Source organism: Trachurus japonicus, chromosome 6 (assembly GCF_045865225.1).
Source record: "Trachurus japonicus isolate A0001 chromosome 6, Traja_1.0".
NCBI classification, from domain to species: Eukaryota; Metazoa; Chordata; class Actinopteri; order Carangiformes; family Carangidae; genus Trachurus; species Trachurus japonicus.
Genome location: NC_140912.1, coordinates 33,644,764 through 33,662,971, shown reverse-complemented (window position 1 = coordinate 33,662,971; position 18,208 = coordinate 33,644,764). Strand labels below are relative to the sequence as shown.

General features: G+C 41.5%; 2 protein-coding genes across 2 annotated transcripts in view; one reads left to right on the top strand and one right to left on the bottom strand.

Annotated features, from left to right (window-relative positions):
• The window catches only part of iqub (IQ motif and ubiquitin domain containing), a 28,291-nt gene that overhangs the window by 5,626 nt on the left and 4,457 nt on the right, over nt 1-18,208 (top strand). The window contains exons 6-9 of the mRNA XM_085780253.1: nt 3,486-3,641; nt 5,263-5,473; nt 7,468-7,643; nt 9,371-9,541. Coding sequence (XP_085636379.1) covers nt 3,486-3,641; nt 5,263-5,473; nt 7,468-7,643; nt 9,371-9,541 — 714 coding nt within the window. The remainder of the gene's footprint in view (nt 1-3,485; nt 3,642-5,262; nt 5,474-7,467; nt 7,644-9,370; nt 9,542-18,208) is intronic.
• On the bottom strand, nt 11,651-15,114 carry LOC146986522 (CX3C chemokine receptor 1-like). Its single transcript, XM_085780376.1, has 3 exons — nt 14,970-15,114; nt 14,594-14,766; nt 11,651-12,331 (listed from the first exon to the last, which is right to left on the bottom strand). The coding sequence occupies exons 1-3, from the start codon at nt 15,112-15,114 to the stop codon at nt 11,651-11,653; spliced, it is 999 nt and encodes a 332-aa protein (XP_085636502.1).

Below are 18,208 nucleotides of genomic sequence, written 5' to 3'. Positions count from 1 at the left end.
ATCGGCAGTTTTGCATGAATTTCCCTCTACAACAACTCTGTGTGGTAACGTTGTGTTATTATCTCATAGCGTGGTGAATGTGCAGGTCACAACTTGTCCACCAGAGCGTTGTGGAGTTGTTGGATTGTGTATTTGATGAGTTTGATGAGGGAAACCAAGAAATCCCATAATGAGCCTCCGTAGCGTAGCTCTGAGCAGCTCACAGCTCTGCTCTGCCGTTCTAAAAATAGCTTGCACCGACAATTAAAGGTAACGAACCTACTGCTATGACTATAGGGATTATGGCAATGGGCCAATTGGCCAAAAAATGTTGAACTATCCCTTTGACAGAACCAGGAGGATGTTTTAAAATCCTTATTTCTCCAGAGTGTGGTCAGCTTCATCCCAAAATTGTCACAATTACTCATCGAAATTTAGATTTTATTTCAATAGAAGAGGAAAAGAGGGGTTGTGGGGTCAGTGTCAGTCAAACAGCTGTTTTTATACTTTTCTGAATAAACCACTAATTTCTCTAAAAGTCTGAAAAACACAATTTCCTCCTCAGTCGAGGTGGAAACGACTCTTTGATCAAACAGTGGTCGGTCTGATTACATCCTGAGCTCACATACTAATAATAAATAAAGGTTTGAAATGAAATGAAATGAAATGAGACATACAAGAGGACACACACACACACACACAAAGATCCTGAACTTTACAAAGTGCTTTTTAAAGCCTGTTGAGTTTCAGTTCTACAACAACAACAATGCGCTGCAGGTCAGATTAAAACCACAGAGTTTAAAGTCACAATGTAATGAGAAACGTTGCTCTTTTCTGTTCTATCCACCTTATTCCTAGCCCCCATGATGCTTTGCGGGAATTATGGGCGCAGCTTCCAGTGCGAACCGGAAGTAGCGTTTGTTTACATGCTAACAGTACGCGCTAATCCACTTTCTGCGAGCGTTAGAGACATAAAACACCACCTTTTACAACTCAAACGAGACAATATCATAATACCGCTGCCTACTAATATTGTGAGGTGTGAGGACGACTTAAAAAAGTGGCCAAAGATAAAAAGATAATGTACAGTAGCATATTTAGCTACTTGTTAACTTGTTGCTTCAGTTGTTGAGGCAACGAGCTATCTGCTAGCTCTGGAAAGTTGCCTCATATAAGTTGGAATAATTTTATTTTAAAACACATTCCTCTTTTATAAAGAAATGCATATGTGTGTGTGTGGGGGGGTCTCTCTCTCACTCACCTCTTTACTGTCTGCTCTCAGGGATTGTGTGTGTGTGGTGGTGGTGGTGGTGGGGGCGGAGTATTTTACTGTAGGTTCTCACCATGGATCTATTATAAGACCACACACAGACACATCCGAGTGTCCAACCAACAAAGTTGTAGTAAAAAAAAGGTACACAGGTACAGCTCAGCTCTACTAGACTTGGTTTAGGTTCTTTTAATCACAATCATAGTTTGTCATATTGAAGCGGGTTCGTCAGCACCGCGGAGCTGATCGCTGTCTCTCTAATCAATGAGCATTTTCCACCGACTCTCTTTTTTCTCTCCTTTCGTCAGCTCCAAACTCACTCTTCTGCACCGCGATTACGAACCGCAGCGTGGTTTCAAACACAGCTGTTATTTAACTCATGTGTCAGAATAACAATAATCTCGAGGGGGGGCTGTTACATTCATTACAATGCATTTCTCCTCTGTGACGGGCGGCGCGCCCCCTCACTCCCGTCACAACACACGCACACACGCCCAGTGGCTGCCTCTCTCCCGGTTCAGCCCCGTCCACTTCTCGGTCTCTCCTGCCCAGATTACGTTGTACGAGTGGACCTGTTGGTCCGAGTGGCCACGGTCCAAGCGGACCTGTTGGTCTGACTCGTCCAACACAGTCCAGTCCTCCACCCGCAGCCCCCAGAAGCTGCAGACGGGTCAACCAAACAGCGCTACTCCCTCTCTTCACTCGAGCTGATTTTTTAATTACGTGCGCTCACCACCATGGATCAATAACCGGTCTATTATCACTACATGAATTGCCTCATCTACCGAATTAACTAAGAAAACAGAAAACAATGTGAAAACTTTCAAATAACCCGCTAACAGTAATGAAGACCGCTAGCAACCACTGCTGTTAGCCAATGGCTCACTGCTACTTCCGGTGCTGACCGGAAGTTCCACCCATAACCGTTTCTACAGTAACGACCCCAGGAATAAGGTGGATATAGTCACAGGTTTGCTTTTCTCTTGAAGGAGACATGTGTGAGTCTGTTCACTCAGACAGACGTGGCTTGTTTTTTCGTTTTTTTTTATTATTTATTTTATTTCAGCTGGATTTCATAATAAGGAAGAACAGTTGTTATTGTTATTTTTAGCTCAGAGTTACCAGATCATTACATAAGGTGTGTGTGTGTGTGTGTAAGTTTGTCGATTAGTTCATCCTCCGTCATTTAACCCTCTGACCGCTGTCAGGTGAGATCAGGTCAATCAGATGCTTGTTGCATGTCAGAGACACAAAGTTCTGATGTAAAACCAACACACAGGAAAATGAAGATTTAATATACAGTATATATAGGCTATGTATGTGTGTGTATATATATTATATACATAATATATATATAATGATGGATGTGCTGAAATCACACAGGAGGGTGTGTGTGTGTGTGTGTGTGTGTGTGTGTTTGTTTCCTCTGGTTTGATGTGTGACGAAGGAAACATATGACTCACACACCTTCCCCCTCCTGTAAGTGTCATTCACACACACACACACACACACTCTGTAATGAGGCTCATTACTGCTGTACATACATGAACACACACACACATGGCTGCAGTAATGAGACCTGTGTGTGTGTGTGTGTGTGTGTGTGTGTGTGTGTGTGTGTGTGTGTGTGTGTGTGTGTGTGTGTGTGTGTGTGTGTTGACCTGTCACCTTAGTAAAGACTGTTTACACATCACAGATCAGAAGCACCTCACCCTCGTCATCCTCCTCTTCCTCTCTCTGTCTTTCTTTCTTTCTTTCTTTCTTTCTTTCTTTCTTTCTTTCTTTCTTTCTTTCTTTCTTTCTTTTCTTTCTTTCTCCTTTACTTTCTTTCTTTCTTTCTCATTTTCCTTCTATTTCTTTCTTTCTCCTTTCTTTCTTTCTTTCTTTCTTTCTTTCTTTCTCCTTTTCTTTCTATTTCTTTCTTTCTCCTTTAATTTATGTTTTTCTTTCTTTCTTTCTCCTTTTCTTTCTATTTCTTTCTTTCTCCTTTACTTTCTTTTTTTCTTTCTTTCTTTCTTTCTCTTTTTCTTTCTATTTCTTTCTTTCTCCTTTTCTTTCTATTTCTTTCTTTCTTTCTTTCTTTCTTTCTTTCTTTCTTTCGTTTAACTCACCTGGATGGATGGATGAATGATAGATGAATTAAGGAATAGATGGATGAGACATCGACTACGTGACCAGTTTTCTTCATGTGTTCATTATGTTTCATACTTCCTGTTTCTCTCTCTCTCTGTGTCAGACGGTGCAGCTGAGGTCTCAGGTCCAGCAGTGCCCCGTCGACGTCTGCACCCAGATGACCGCCATCGGCTGCTACGTGTCCTGCTCCGACGACAAGCTGGTCGCCCCCGGCAACTACATCACCGCCAAGGAGTACCACGACAGGAGGCTGAAAGCTGTGGGTGAACAGAACAACGACGCGTCTTATTATGATCACATATAATGGTCAAAAGAAAAGTAAAGTTGTTGTTGGTGATGTAGCAACTTTACAATCACACTTACAAACAAACTAGGTAGCTCATTATTTCACAGGTCGCTAATTATGTGATAATGTCAAGAAATAGCCAAGAAATAACAATTTATTGCGTCATAATGTCAAGAAATAGCCAAGAAATAACAATTTATTACGTCATAATGTCAAGAAATAGCCAAGAAATAACAATTTATTACGTCATAATGTCAAGAAATAGCCAAGAAATAACAATTTATTGCGTCATAATGTCTAGAAATAGCCAAGAAATAACAATTTATTGCGTCATAATGTCTAGAAATAGCCAAGAAATAACAATTTATTACGTCATAATGTCAAGAAATAGCCAAGAAATAACAATTTATTACGTCGTAATGTCAAGAAATAGCCAAGAAATAACAATTTATTACGTCGTAATGTCTAGAAATAGCCAAGAAATAACAATTTATTACGTCATAATGTCAAGAAATAGCCAAGAAATAACAATTTATTACGTCGTAATGTCAAGAAATAGCCAAGAAATAACAATTTATTACGTCGTAATGTCAAGAAATAGCCAAGAAATAACAATTTATTACGTCGTAATGTCTAGAAATAGCCAAGAAATAACAATTTATTACGTCATAATGTCAAGAAATAGCCAAGAAATAACAATTTATTACGTCGTAATGTCAAGAAATAGCCAAGAAATAACAATTTATTACGTCATAATGTCAAGAAATAGCCAAGAAATAACAATTTATTACGTCATAATGTCAAGAAATAACAATTTATTGCGTCATAATGTCTAGAAATAGCCAAGAAATAACAAGTTATTGCGTCATATGTCAAGAAATAGCCGGGAAATAACAGTCAATTTCATAATAACGTCAAGGAATATTAGCCAATAAATAAAGATTGATTGTGCTTGACAGTTGCAAAGGACTTGGTGGAGAAAAATTCTGGCCTTTCCCAAAAAATTCAAAGCATGAAAAGCACGTTTAATCTTTTGCCTTTATGAAAAACATGACTTTACTATGAAATTGACCGTTATTTTTAGGCTATTTCTAGACATTACTACGCAATTGATTGTTTTTTCTTGGCTATTTCTTGACATTACTACGCAATTAGTTGTTTTTTCTTGGCTATTTCTTGTCTGTAAATTAAAGAGTTACCACAAACTGATGACTATTAATATAAATAAGCTAAATTTACACATGTTTTCATTTTTAATTGATGATTCTTCCATGAATTTTGACTATTTGTTGTCTAAACACTCTCAACCATCAGTAACTTCACATTAAAGTGACTTCACAGCTTCTCATTGAATTTTATGTGAATAAACACCGAGTCTCCACAGTCTGACACTTTATATTGAACTGTCTGTGGAAAATAAATCAGACTTTCTTTCTTTTTTTTTGTCAAACCGGATTCACAACATGTCATTAACTAATAATTTGAGGTGGTGAAGTTACTTGTTAGAGTCGTACAACACAAATCCTGAACAGATTGTAGCTGTAAGAAGAATAAATTGTATGATTAGTGTATTTACAGTGTTTTTCCCTCCCAGGTGGTCTGCCTGCAGTCGTACGCGCGGCGCTGGCTGGCCCAGCAGGAGGTGCAGCTGATGAAGAGGGAGCGCGGCCGGCGTCTGGCCTGGATGGAGCTGCAGGAGAGGAGGAGGAGGGAGGAGAGGGAGGAGCAGCTGAGAGACCGGCGCCAGCGCTGGCTCAGCCCCCAGAAGAGGGAGGACTTCAACCTGCTGTTCCACGCCCTGGAGAGTAGGAGCAGGGGGGAGGAGGGGGGCGGGGGGGGCGGGGCTTAGCTCACCTGTCAGCTGTCAGTGATGGACATGTTCAAACTGTGTGTGTGTGTGTATCGTTTAGTTTATTTAGGTCAATACATGTCATTAAAAGAGAAGTAACAAACCAGAGAGAAAAAAAAATGAAATAAAAAAAATAACATCCATCAGAGTAAACAATAAGTAAACAGAAAAAGAACATTTGGACCGAAAAGGCTGAAGCAGCTTATTACGCCTACCCTGTTACAAGTTAATAACATTTTAAAATGTACAATTTGTTATTTATTAATAAAAGAAATAAGCAATGGATGGATGGATGGATGGATGGATGGATGGATGGATGGATGGATGATGGATGAATGATGGATGAATGGATAGATGATAGTGGGATGATGGATGGATGAATGAATGAATGGATGGATGATGGATGATGATGGATGGATGAATGAATGGATGGATGATGGATGGATGGATGATGGATAGATGGATGAATGGATGGATGGATGGACGGATGGATGATGGATGGATGAATGTAATGGATGGATGATGGATGAATGAATGGATGGATGATGGATGGATAGATGGATGATGGATGGATGAATGAATGGATGGATGATGGATGAATGAATGGATGGATGATGGATGGATAGATGGATGATGGATGGACGGATGGATGGATGGATGATGGATGGACGGATGGATGATGGATGGATGGATGAATGAATGGATGGATGATGGATGGATGGATGGATGATGGATGGATGAAGGATGGATAGATGTAAGGATGATGGATGAATGGATAGATGGGTGGATGGAGGATGGATGATGGATGGATAGATGATGGATGATGGATGGATGGATGGATGGATGATGGGTGGATGGAGGATGGATGGATAGATGATGGATGATGGATGGATGGATGGATGGATGGATGAATGAATGGATAGATGGATGGATGAATGGATGGATAGATTAAGGAATGGATGGATGATGGATGGATGGATGGATGAATGGATAGATGATAGTGGGATGATGGATGGATGAATGATGGATGGATGGATGAATGGATGGATAGATTAAGGAATGGATGGATAGATGGATGGATGGATAGATGGATGGATGAATGATGGATGAATGGATAGATGATAGTGGGATGATGGATGGATGGATGAATGGATGGATAGATTAAGGAATGGATGGATGATGGATAGATGGATGAACGGATGATGGATGAATGGATGGATGGATGGAGGATGGATGGATGGACGGATGGATAGATGGATGATGGATGGACGGATGGATGATGGATGAATGAATGGATAGATGGATGATGGATGGATGATGGATGGACGGATGGATGATGGATGGATGAATGAATGGATGGAGGATGGATGGATGGATGGATGGATGGATGGATGATGGATGAACGGATGATGGATGGATAGATTAAGGAATGGATGGATGATGATGGATGGATGGATAGATGGATGATGGATAGAGGATGGATGATGGATAGATGGATGATGGATGGATAGATTAAGGAATGGATGGATGATGATGGATGGATGGATGGATGATGGATAGAGGATGGATGATGGATGGACAATTACAAGTTAATTAAAAAAATTTAAAATGTACAATTTGTTATTTATTAATAAAAGAAATAAGCTATCATAAAAGAGTGAAAAGAGAGAAGCTGCTTAATTTGATTTCCCTTTCTTCTTCCTTTCCTCTCCCTTCCTTCTTCTTCTCCTTTCCCTTCTTCCTCCTCAAAAAATCAGGAAAAAAGAAAAGAAAAAGACAATCAAACATACAGAACAAAACAAAACAAAAATAGCAGCAGCATAGCACGTGTCACCACTCATTACTCTAACTTATATAAATGAATCATCCTGTTTTTAAGTACTTTTTTAAACAAGGTTATGGTATTGCATGTTTTTAAGTCATTCTCCAATTTGTTCCGTTGTGTGTCAGAGTGGCGCTGTGAGGAGGAGCAGCAGATCAACTCGTCGCTGCGCGGAGCCGAGAGGAAGGCCGCCCTCTGCTCGCTGCTGGAGCAGGAGACGCAGCTCATCGCCGCCATCGGCCGCCACCGCATCGCCGTCCACAACAACAACTACGACAAGACCATCAGGAACTTCCTGGACAAGGTCAGAGGTCGTACTGCCCCCTCCCTGCCAACCTCCAACATCTCCCACAAAAACCAAAAACACTTATTTTCTTTCTTTTGATACAAGCGGTTTTTAGAACGGCAGAGCAGAGATAGGATTTCTTGGTTTCCCTCATCAAACTCATCAAATACACAATCCAACAACTCCACAACGCTCTGGTGGACAAGTTGTGACTTGCGCATTCACCACGCTATGAGATAATAACACAACGTTACCACACAGAGTTGTTTTAGAGGGAAATACAGAGACTGTTGATGAAAAACTGTCCCTGAAGGCAACGCACATCAACGGTTTTGCATGAATTTCCCTCTAAAACAACTCTGTGTGGTAACGTTGTGTTATTATCTCATAGCGTGGTGAATGTGCAGCTCACAACTTGTCCACCAGAGCGTTGTGGAGTTGTTGGATTGTGTATTTGATGAGTTTGATGATGAGGGAAACCAAGAAATCCCATGAGCGTCTGTAGCGTACCTGGGGCTTTCACACCTACCTCGTTTGGTCCGGACTTTCGGACTTTCCAGATAGTTCGGATCAAATTGACAGGTGTGAAAGCTCCCCCGGACCACGGTCCGGACTAAAGACCGAGTCTTTGGTCCAGCCTCAGGAGGTGGTCTCGGTCCGGACTATCCTGGACCAAGGTCCGCTGCTGCGTAGTGTGAAAGCATTTTTTTGGAAGGTTCGAACTATCAGACCAATTACAGGAAATAACGTCAGATGCGCTCGTGCCGAAAAAAGTAAATAAACAGAAAAAAAGGAAAGAGGAGCCGCGGCAACACTTGGGGAGAGGAGGAGATCATATCCAGATTTGGTCAGAGGGATGGGTGTGTCAGTGTAGGCTACACACAGTAGAGTGTTTAATATAAATCCCCAAACGATACATGCATTTTTTTTTATATAGGCTAGCCTATTTTTTTTATATAATGACCCGAATATATATTTTTTCCGCCGAAAAAAGTCTGAAAAAGACGGATATTTATCAGCGGGTGACACCAAACAACGCCTGCCCCAGCAGGTCAGAGCTTTTATTTCTCTCACACTCACACACACAAGTGACCTGGAGAGATGCAGCCGCATCTGACAGGAGGATCGCGCGTGTGTGCGCATAGCGTGTGTGTGCGCATAGCTGTGTGTGTTCCCTCCACTACACAAAACAGCTGATCGCTGATCGCTGCCGCTCTGATCAATGAGAGCATTTCGCCACGGCACAACCCTCTTTTTTCTCTCCTTTCATCAGCTCTAAACTCACTCTTCTGCACCGCGATTACAAACCACAGCGTGCTTTCCAGCAGTAGGCTATATTTTTTCTTTTTTTTTTTTTTTACACATATTTTTATTTTATTTTTTTCAGAGCACTTTCTATGCGCTAACGTCAGACGCACGCTCATCCGTCATGACGTCGGTAGATCCTTTAGTCCGCTGTCATAATAGCAGTGTGAAAGCGAACTTTACTGGACTATATGGAAACAATGTAACAAAAAAAAAAAATTAAGTCTGGACCTTGGTCCGGACTATTAGGTGTGAAAGCGCCCTGAGCAGCTCACAGCTCTGCTCCGCCGTTCTAAAAATAGCTTGCACCGACAATTAAAGGTAACGAACCTACTGCTATGACTATAGGGATTATGGCAATGGGCCAATTTGACAAAATGTTGAACTATCCCTTTAAACAAAGCTACACATTAACCAGTTGTTGTGGTGTGTGGGTCCAGTCTGCAGCTCCTCACCGCTGGCGAGCGGCGGACGGCCGACCGCTCCAGATGGACACTGAACACACCATCAGAGCCCAGGAGCTCCGAGACCTGTACAACGACGTCAGCCAGTCTGAAGTCAGCCAGGAGCGGCGGCTGCACGTCCTGATGACACTCAAACACACCGTCATGGTAACACACACACACACAAACGACACAGTGCCCTTCAAAATAAAAGTCTAAGAGGGATTTATGATGCTCTGTTTGTAGGTTAAAGGGATAGTTCACCCAAATTCCACTCATTATCTACTCACCCTCATGTCAACTAAGAGCTGTGAGAAGTTTCAGAGTCCTCTGTGGCTTCTCTGAGTTACGGGGGGGTCCACGCAGCAGTATTTGTCCATATAATGGTTGTCAATGGATACCAACTTTCTACGTCCAAAAAGACACACCAAAAAACATCCAAATACCTCCATAGTGCTCGCCTGTAATGTCCCTCTTGTATTGAAGCCCCGACATGAGAAATTGTTCCGAAAAAAATGAAATAAGTCTATATTTTAAGCTTGTTTGTAGCGGAAGCTCCCAGTGTCTCAGTTCACTGCTCTTCCTGTGTCAGTGCAAATCTCACGTGATTTGCACTGACCGGCGGAACAATTTCTCATGTCGGGGCTTCAATACAAGAGGGACATTACAGACGAGCACTATGGAGGTATTTGGATGTTTTTTGGTGTCTCTTTTTGAACGATGAAAGTTGGTATCCATTCACAACCATTATATGGACAAATACTTCTGCGCCGACCCCCCCGTAACTCAGAGAAGGGACGGAGGACTCTCACAGCTCTTAGTCGACATGAGGGTGAGTAGATAATGAGTGAAATTTGAATTTTGGGTGAACTATCCCTTTAAATTGATCTTAAAGGAGAATTCCAGTCATTTTTGACCCCCAAATCGTTGTCCTGATGGTCACCCAGTGTTGGGGGGAGCAAAAAAACATAACTAAAATTGATGCAGGCAAACCGGAGTTACCATGGCTACCTGGCGCTAGCCACAACGCTAACCCATGGGGGCAATTCTTTCAACCACAACAAACACTCAAAAAACAATCAAATATCTATGGTACATGACTGGAATCCTTAGAGACACCACTGAACTCATATAGTGTAGAGTAGAAACAGTATAAACTTTGTGTTTTTGCATGTAGCCACTCACCTCAGATAGCCCAACTCTGAAACATCCTGGAAAGACATTACTATCCACAGAAACATGATTTCTTTACAAAAATAAACAGTCAGAGATATTTTGGACATTACCACTGCTCTGCTCCACCGTTTATTTTTTATAAAGAAATCATCACAACAAGGGAAAAGTGTTTGTTTCTGTGGCGGGGAGAGCAGGCGCTCTGTGATGGGATAGTAATGTCTTTCCAGGATGACATTATTGACTTTATTGACTTTATTTTACAGGATAGCCCCTTGAGATGTCCCATCTCATTTTCGAGGGGGTCCATGTTATCAACGGAAATACAAACATACATAGTACATTATAACATACAAAGAAAGTAAGCAGAACAAACAAACAGACAAAAAAACAAAAACAACGAACAAGCAAACAAACAAAAAAAGAACAGACACATGATACAATATAAAGACACAGACGCCCATTCACACACACTCACACACTACATTACTTACTTACTTCCTTGTGCAGTTATGCATTGTTATGCATGGAGAAGTGATACTGCTGACACAGCCATCAATGAAATCTAGTCTGGTATTGTCAGTCTCAACAACACAGAACAACACTGTGTATGAGCATTTTACTTTCTCTAAGTAGGGAAAAGTTCTGACTAATACCTAAAGGCCAAACAGAGATATGACTATGTATTGCTTTTAACAGATCTTAACATTTTTGTGCATCATTTTGAGCCGAATTGTCGTCCAAGATTAACAAACAGTTTCACTTTAGTCAGTACTGTATGTTATTGTTATATGATAGAGGGATTCTGCTCAGTCTGCACACTTCTTGTCAAAGATTTACCAGGGATGACTGCTGTTAACTGTTTTAATCACCTCATGCATTTTGGTACTGTTGCATTTTACTCTACAAAAACAATACAGCTTTACAAGTTACAGATACATTGCATGTTACATGATTTGAATAAATGTGAATCAAGTAAAACCTATACACTTTCAGAATGAATCACTTCCTTCTTACAGGGAATAACCGCTGACGCTCACTCCCATCTTTGCAGTCTCTGAATTTCAGCAGAAGGAGAAAAAAACCACCATCACAAGCACACACTCATCCACTACCAGCACACAGAAAATCTCTGTCTGTCGTGTCTCTTTGGCTGATTAGCATTCTCTGGTGACTAAAGCAGAAGTATCCACCCAGTGCTTTTCGAAGCGACCTCCTAAACTTCTCCCCTACAAGTGCATAAATGATTGGATTTAAGCAGCAGCGAGATGCGGCAATGATCTCGGCGATGCCAGTGGCAGAACTGATGGTTCGAAAGGCCACATGGGTGTTCAGGATGTCAAACAGCTGCAGTGTCTGGAGGAAAACCATCACACTGTAGGGGAGCCAGCACACCACAAACACACAGACTATGGTAAATATCATCTTTACACCTTTCATCTTGGAGTTCCTGGCATTGGAGGGAGCGTAAATGATTCTCACAAAGCAGAAAATCATGATGGGGAGGCACACAAAAAGGCCCACTGTGTTCTCAGTGAAGTTACGCTGCATCATCCAAAACCGTGCCGATTCTTCTGGGTACAGGCGTCGGCACTCGTCTTCCTCCAAGGAGGCAAATATCACCTGAGGGGTTGCCAACACGCCAGCTGTAAGCCAGATTATGAGGGTGGCTGTGATCCCATAGCGAAGCGTCCTGGATCCCCCGGTTGCTACAGCATGAACGACGGCCAGGTAGCGGTCCACACTCATTAAGGTCACCGACAAAGTCCCACTGTAGAAACCCAACTGTCGAGAGCAGCAGCAGAGTTAGAGCAGGATGTCTTTACTGGCCTCAGTGATGTTTGTCGTGCGGCCAACATAAAACACGTACAGTAGTGTTGTTATATACAGTTCAAATACTTAAAGGGATAGTTCAACATTTTGGCAAATTGGCCCATTGCCATAATTGCTATAGTCATAGCAGTAGGTTCGTTACCTTTAATTGTAGGTGTAAGCTATTTTTAGTACAGCGGAGCGCAGCAGCTGGCTGCTCAGAGCTACGCTATGGAGGCTAAGGGAATTTCTTGGTTTCCCTCATTAAACTCATCAAATACAAACCCAAAACTCCACAGCGCTTTTGTAGACAAGTTGTGAGCTGCACAATCACCACGCTATGAGCCGTTTTCGAGGTAAATTCATACAAAACCGCTGATGCGCGTTGCATTCAGGGACAGTTTTTCAGCAAGCAGTCTCCGTATTTACCCTGTATTTACCTCGAAAACGGCTCCGTTTCGTATCGTTCCGTCATTATCTCATAGCGTGGTGGTTGTGCAGGTCACAACTTGTCTACAAAAGCGCTGTGGAGTTTTGGGATGTTGAATTTGATGAGTTTAATGAGGGAAACCAAGAAATTCCCTTAGCCTCCATAGCGTAGCTCTGAGCAGCCAGCTGCTGCGCTCCGCCGTACTGAAAATAGCTTACACCTACAATTAAAGGTAATGAACCTACTGCTATGACTATAGCGATTATGGCAATGGGCCAATTTGCCAAAATGTTGAACTATCCCTTTAACCAGACAAGTTATACCGTATTTACCGTAATATACACACTACACAGTACAGTATTATACAATATTGAATACAAACATAATATTAGAGGTAGAGGAAAAAGACAAGAGAGCTCACCACACCCTGAATGCTACATGTAAGGCATCATAGTTGAAATGTTGAAGAGGTGTTTTTAAAGGGACATTGTGTAAGTTCTCCTCTTATCTATTCATGGAAAATCGATTATTCTTCGATTATTATTATCTGTTTTTTTTTTGCCGTTCATATCATTCATATCTACATGAAGCGGGTAAGCCCGGTGCTGCTGCCATGTGGTGTCGCCATGTTTTTACGTTCAGTGGCAGCGTGACGGTAGGAAACCACGGAAACTCAGCGGAGACACCGGAGCTGTCGGCTCAGGTCGAGGTGGCGTCTGTGAAAAGTCGCCGCGGTAACGCAGTGACGAGGAATGGAGCGTTACACTGATGCTGCATTCACCTGCAGTCGGGCAGACGACCGTCGCTAACAAACCAGATGTCATTTTAGTCACAGAAGTGGAGAGAAAGCCGGTAAAACGTGGGTCAGGTAAACAATATGACATCGCCATGACAACATATTGTCACGTGTATAGTCCGAATCGCCTTGTTGTTTACATTCTACTTCCGGGTAGAAAACCAGCACGTAATTTGAATGAGATCATATTTTTCACGCCCTATCAGCGTTTAGACAAATCTGAAATGATTGAAGAAACATTACTATTTCTGTGTGTGTGTTTTGTGTTGCTATGTGTTGTATTTATTCAGTTTGGGGGAATCACAGTGTCTAGAAAGCATCAGTGGCTCAGCTGACAGGGACAGCTAACGGTAGCTAAGCTAACGGCGGTAGCTAAGCTAACACCAGGACGTCAGCTGTTAAAACCCTCCCGTTGTGGGACACGACATGAAACTACTCCAGTTAGCTCAGTCATGTTGGAACTCAGATATCCTCTGGAGAAAATATTTTTTCATGGAGCGTTTATTGAGTCACTGAGTTATTAAAGTTAAACAGGTAGCTAACCGTTAGCCCGGCTAATCTCTGATAACCATCACTAATTACAAAAATGTGCACACGTAAATAGTAATGTTTGTCCAATCATTGGTTTTTTTCTTCACAAACATCAGATTAGTCTAAACGGTGATATAGTGACATGAAAAAGTAGATATATATAGCGAAACTCTCGTCCGTCACTATTGTTCGAATGCTGGTTTTCTACCAGGAAGTAGTTGTAAACAACAAGGAGATTCGTCCTATTGTTTTGCCTCGTGCTGACGAACCACTTGTTTACATAGAGGCTTGTTTATGCCGTTACGTGCAACGGCTGTCGTCCGTCTGCCGTCTAACCGATTTCACGTGAATGCAGCATGAAAAATACGATTGAGTTGCTTGCGATATACAACGGCACCACTAGATGGGGGTAATTCTTACACAATATACCTTTAATGACTGATTATAGTGTGTGCAATGCAATCAAAATTCAGCTCACCTGATAGACCGCAGTCATCAGTTTGCACGATGCAAGGTTGATGTAATTCCCAGCCAGGAGAGGCAGATATAGAGCCAGAATGAGGTCAGACCAGGCCAGGCTGAGGAGGCATACGTCCGTCATAGTCTTCAGCTTTATGTAACGGAGGAGAAGCCAGAGAAACGTGATGTTACCTATGAAAACAATTATTATTAGTTATTGTTCTTGGGTGTCCTATTATTTCTGGTGAAAACTGAAGAACACGCATTTAACTATTGCATGTGTCAGTTTCAACAAAATGCCTGAAATGCAAATGTGCATTAAAATGTGTTAAGACAGCTAGATAGATTTTTTCTTTTATCTCTCTCTCTAAAGATTCAGGCCTTTTTGAACATACCTAGCAGTGCTAGACCAAACAGCACGCAGTAAAAAATAGACAAGACCAAGGATTGACTGGGCAGGTCTGAAATTGGATCCAGCTCATAGGTGCTATAGTAGTCACTGTAGTCATACATGTACGTCTCGTAGTCGGACATGTTCATACTGCTGTGAGAGAGGGGACAGAACATTTAAGGGTTAAAATAATTGTACAAAATATCAAGAACAACAAAATACATCCAAAACCTATTTCTATCGCAGATGTAAAGAGAGAAAAAGGAGTCAAGGAACACAATCACAATCAATTTGACCCTAGATAGATAGATAGATAGATAGATAGATAGATAGATAGATAGATAGATAGATAGATAGATAGATAGATAGATAGATAGATAGATAGATAGATATAGATATAGATATAGATATAGATATAGATATAGATAGATATATTGTCCCCCTGAGGGGAAATTTGGCTTGTGCACAATGCCGCCAGACCCAACAACCACATACAGAAATACACATAAAAACATTTTAAAAAAACGTCATAGAGAGCGCACAATAAGATTTACAAGAACACAATGATCATAAAAATCATTAAAAATCCTGACAAAATGTAGTTATTTTAAGCTACTGTTCAGAAAACTTACTGACAAAGGCACAAAGGAGTTCTTGTAATGGTTTAGTCTGGACCGCTGGGCTCGGTATCGCCTGCCTGATGGTAAGAGCTCGTACTGTGAGTGTAAAATATGGGATGGGTCCTCCAGGATTCTCTTCACCTGTTTCAGTACACACCTTTCATATAAAGAGATTGTAATGATCTTTGAGACCAATAATTTTTATAGCAGTTTGGACCAGGCGTAGTAGCTTACATAACAGACATTGGTTATGTTTCCATCCAAAACGATTCGCATTACTGGGCAATGCGCATTAAAAGAAATTCGAATCATGTGTGTTTCCATCTATGGACTTTGCACCCCCGCCCCCGGCCGGACTGACGGTCTGATTTGAACACATTAGCGCGATTTAGCTCATGTTTATTACCGTCATAACGCGACCCGTGTGTGTGTGTGTGTGTGTGTGGGAGAGAGAGAGAGAGAGTTGCGCCGCCCCAGACTTTAATGATAAATGCTGGATGCGCTGGTTGATAAGTTTGGTTTTTACTGAGGAGGAACTATGAAGAACTGTGCAGTAATCACATATGAAGGTGTGTGGGGGCTTTTATTTTGCCGTGGCGATGCGCCACAATTAATTAATTGTTGTGTGACAGCGGAAACCCTGATGTTGTCTTGTTGTGAATGAACTGCAAACACGGGAGTAGACGGGGTGAAAGTGGCTACGTCACACTTGATTCGCATACAGCTGTTTCCATCCCATTCGAATCAACCAAAACCCGGCCATAGCGAGCGAATTTCATTTTGTGCGAATCAGGGGATTTTAATGCGAATCACGGCGTTTCCATCATCATTTTTCCGATGCGATACATCTAGATGCGCATCTAAACAGCTGATGGAAACGCACCACTTAACTTACTGTAGTTTATCAACAAAGACCTCCTTTGACTTCTGATTCAGTTTCCTTGCAGTCTTGCGAACGATCTTCCCCTCGTTTCCTCTGTGTTTGTAAAAACATGCCTCTATTCATAAATTGTCAGAAACTGTTGCTATTTCACGCCCTAAAAACATTTTTTACGGTCACCAGCCCACATGTAACCTTGATCATATGTTTTTATGTCTATGAATATCACTTCTCCACCAGCTTCTTCCCATTCTGACCATAATCTAGTTCATTTGATCTCATTTAAACCACATCTCAAACCTTTGCTCTCTCACTATCACCATAGAGAACCACCTCATTAAGAGCAACCAAAAAAACGTACAGAAAACCTGAAATATTAAGGTGCTTACCACTGAGTCTGCCAAAAAGTCACAGCTCCTGAATGTGTGTGTTCCTGTGTTGCGCACCAATCTTAAAGAAGAGTCACCTGTTGAGTAACACACAGTTCCTCATATACCGGTATTCTCATGACTCGCCGCGAAACCGAAAGTAAGGAAATGCTGGTCGGCTCGCCCAGCATTTCCACCACTAATAATAACAAAATAACGATAGAGACAAAACGATATATTTATAGAAAATGGGCCCATTAACAAGTGTGGGTAACGTAGATTCATCCACATTAATATGAGACTTTTTTATTGTCGTTCTGCTGATGGTGAAACTCCTCGTTGTCCCTGTCAAACAGTCACCCTGTCAAATGGCATTGCTCACTTTTTGTGTCAAATCCTGCTGCAGAGCTCATTTCTGGTAAAGTGAACTCTGGGTTTTGTCGTTTCCTCCGCTCCCGCCAACACTGGGTGACCATCAGGAAAAAAAAAAAAAAAAGATTTTGGGGTCAAAAATGACCGGAATTCTCCTGAAAAATGAGACCTAAAACAAAAAACTACTCGGTCAAAGTTGACATAATTGTTTTGTTTTAGTGTATTATATTTTATATCTCATTTTGTACATTCAAATTATTTTGTTCATGTATATTCTCAGTGCCTTATAGAGTAAAAACCACAAAAATTCAGTTCCGTTTTTTGTGTTTCTCTGTTATTACACCCTGTTACACCACTTACTGTATATCACACAGTAGAGTAAAACAGCTGCCAGATGTTGAAAGAAGAAGTTGTCCTGAAAAAAAAAGGGACAAAAGCACATACTCATAGCAGACTGTATGACACGTTTACAGCTAAAAAATACAAAATAAGTCCAGGCGGACTGGTTAAAGGGATAGTTCACCCAAAATTCAAATTTCACTCATTATCTACTCACCCTCATGTGGACTAAGAGCTGTGAGAAGTTTCAGAGTCCTCCGTGGCTTCTCTGAGTTACAGGGGGTCTCGGCGTAGCAGTGCATGTCCATATAACGGTTGTAAATGGATACCAACTGTCTTCGTAACAAAAAGACACACCAAAAAACATCCAAATACCTCCATAGTGCTCGTCTGTAATGTCCATCTTGTATTGAAGCCCCGACATGAGAAGTTGTTCTGAAAAAAATTAAATAAGTCTATATTTTAAGCTTGTTTTGTAGTGGAAGCTTCTCGAAGCTCCTCTTATTGGACGAACCGGGAAGAGGAGCTTCCGCTACAAACAAGCTTGAAATATAGACTTACTTAATTTTTTTCGGGACAATTTTGCATTTCGGGGCTTCAATATAAGAGGGACATTACAGACGAGCAGCATGGAGGTATTTGGATGTTTTTTGGTGTGTCTTTT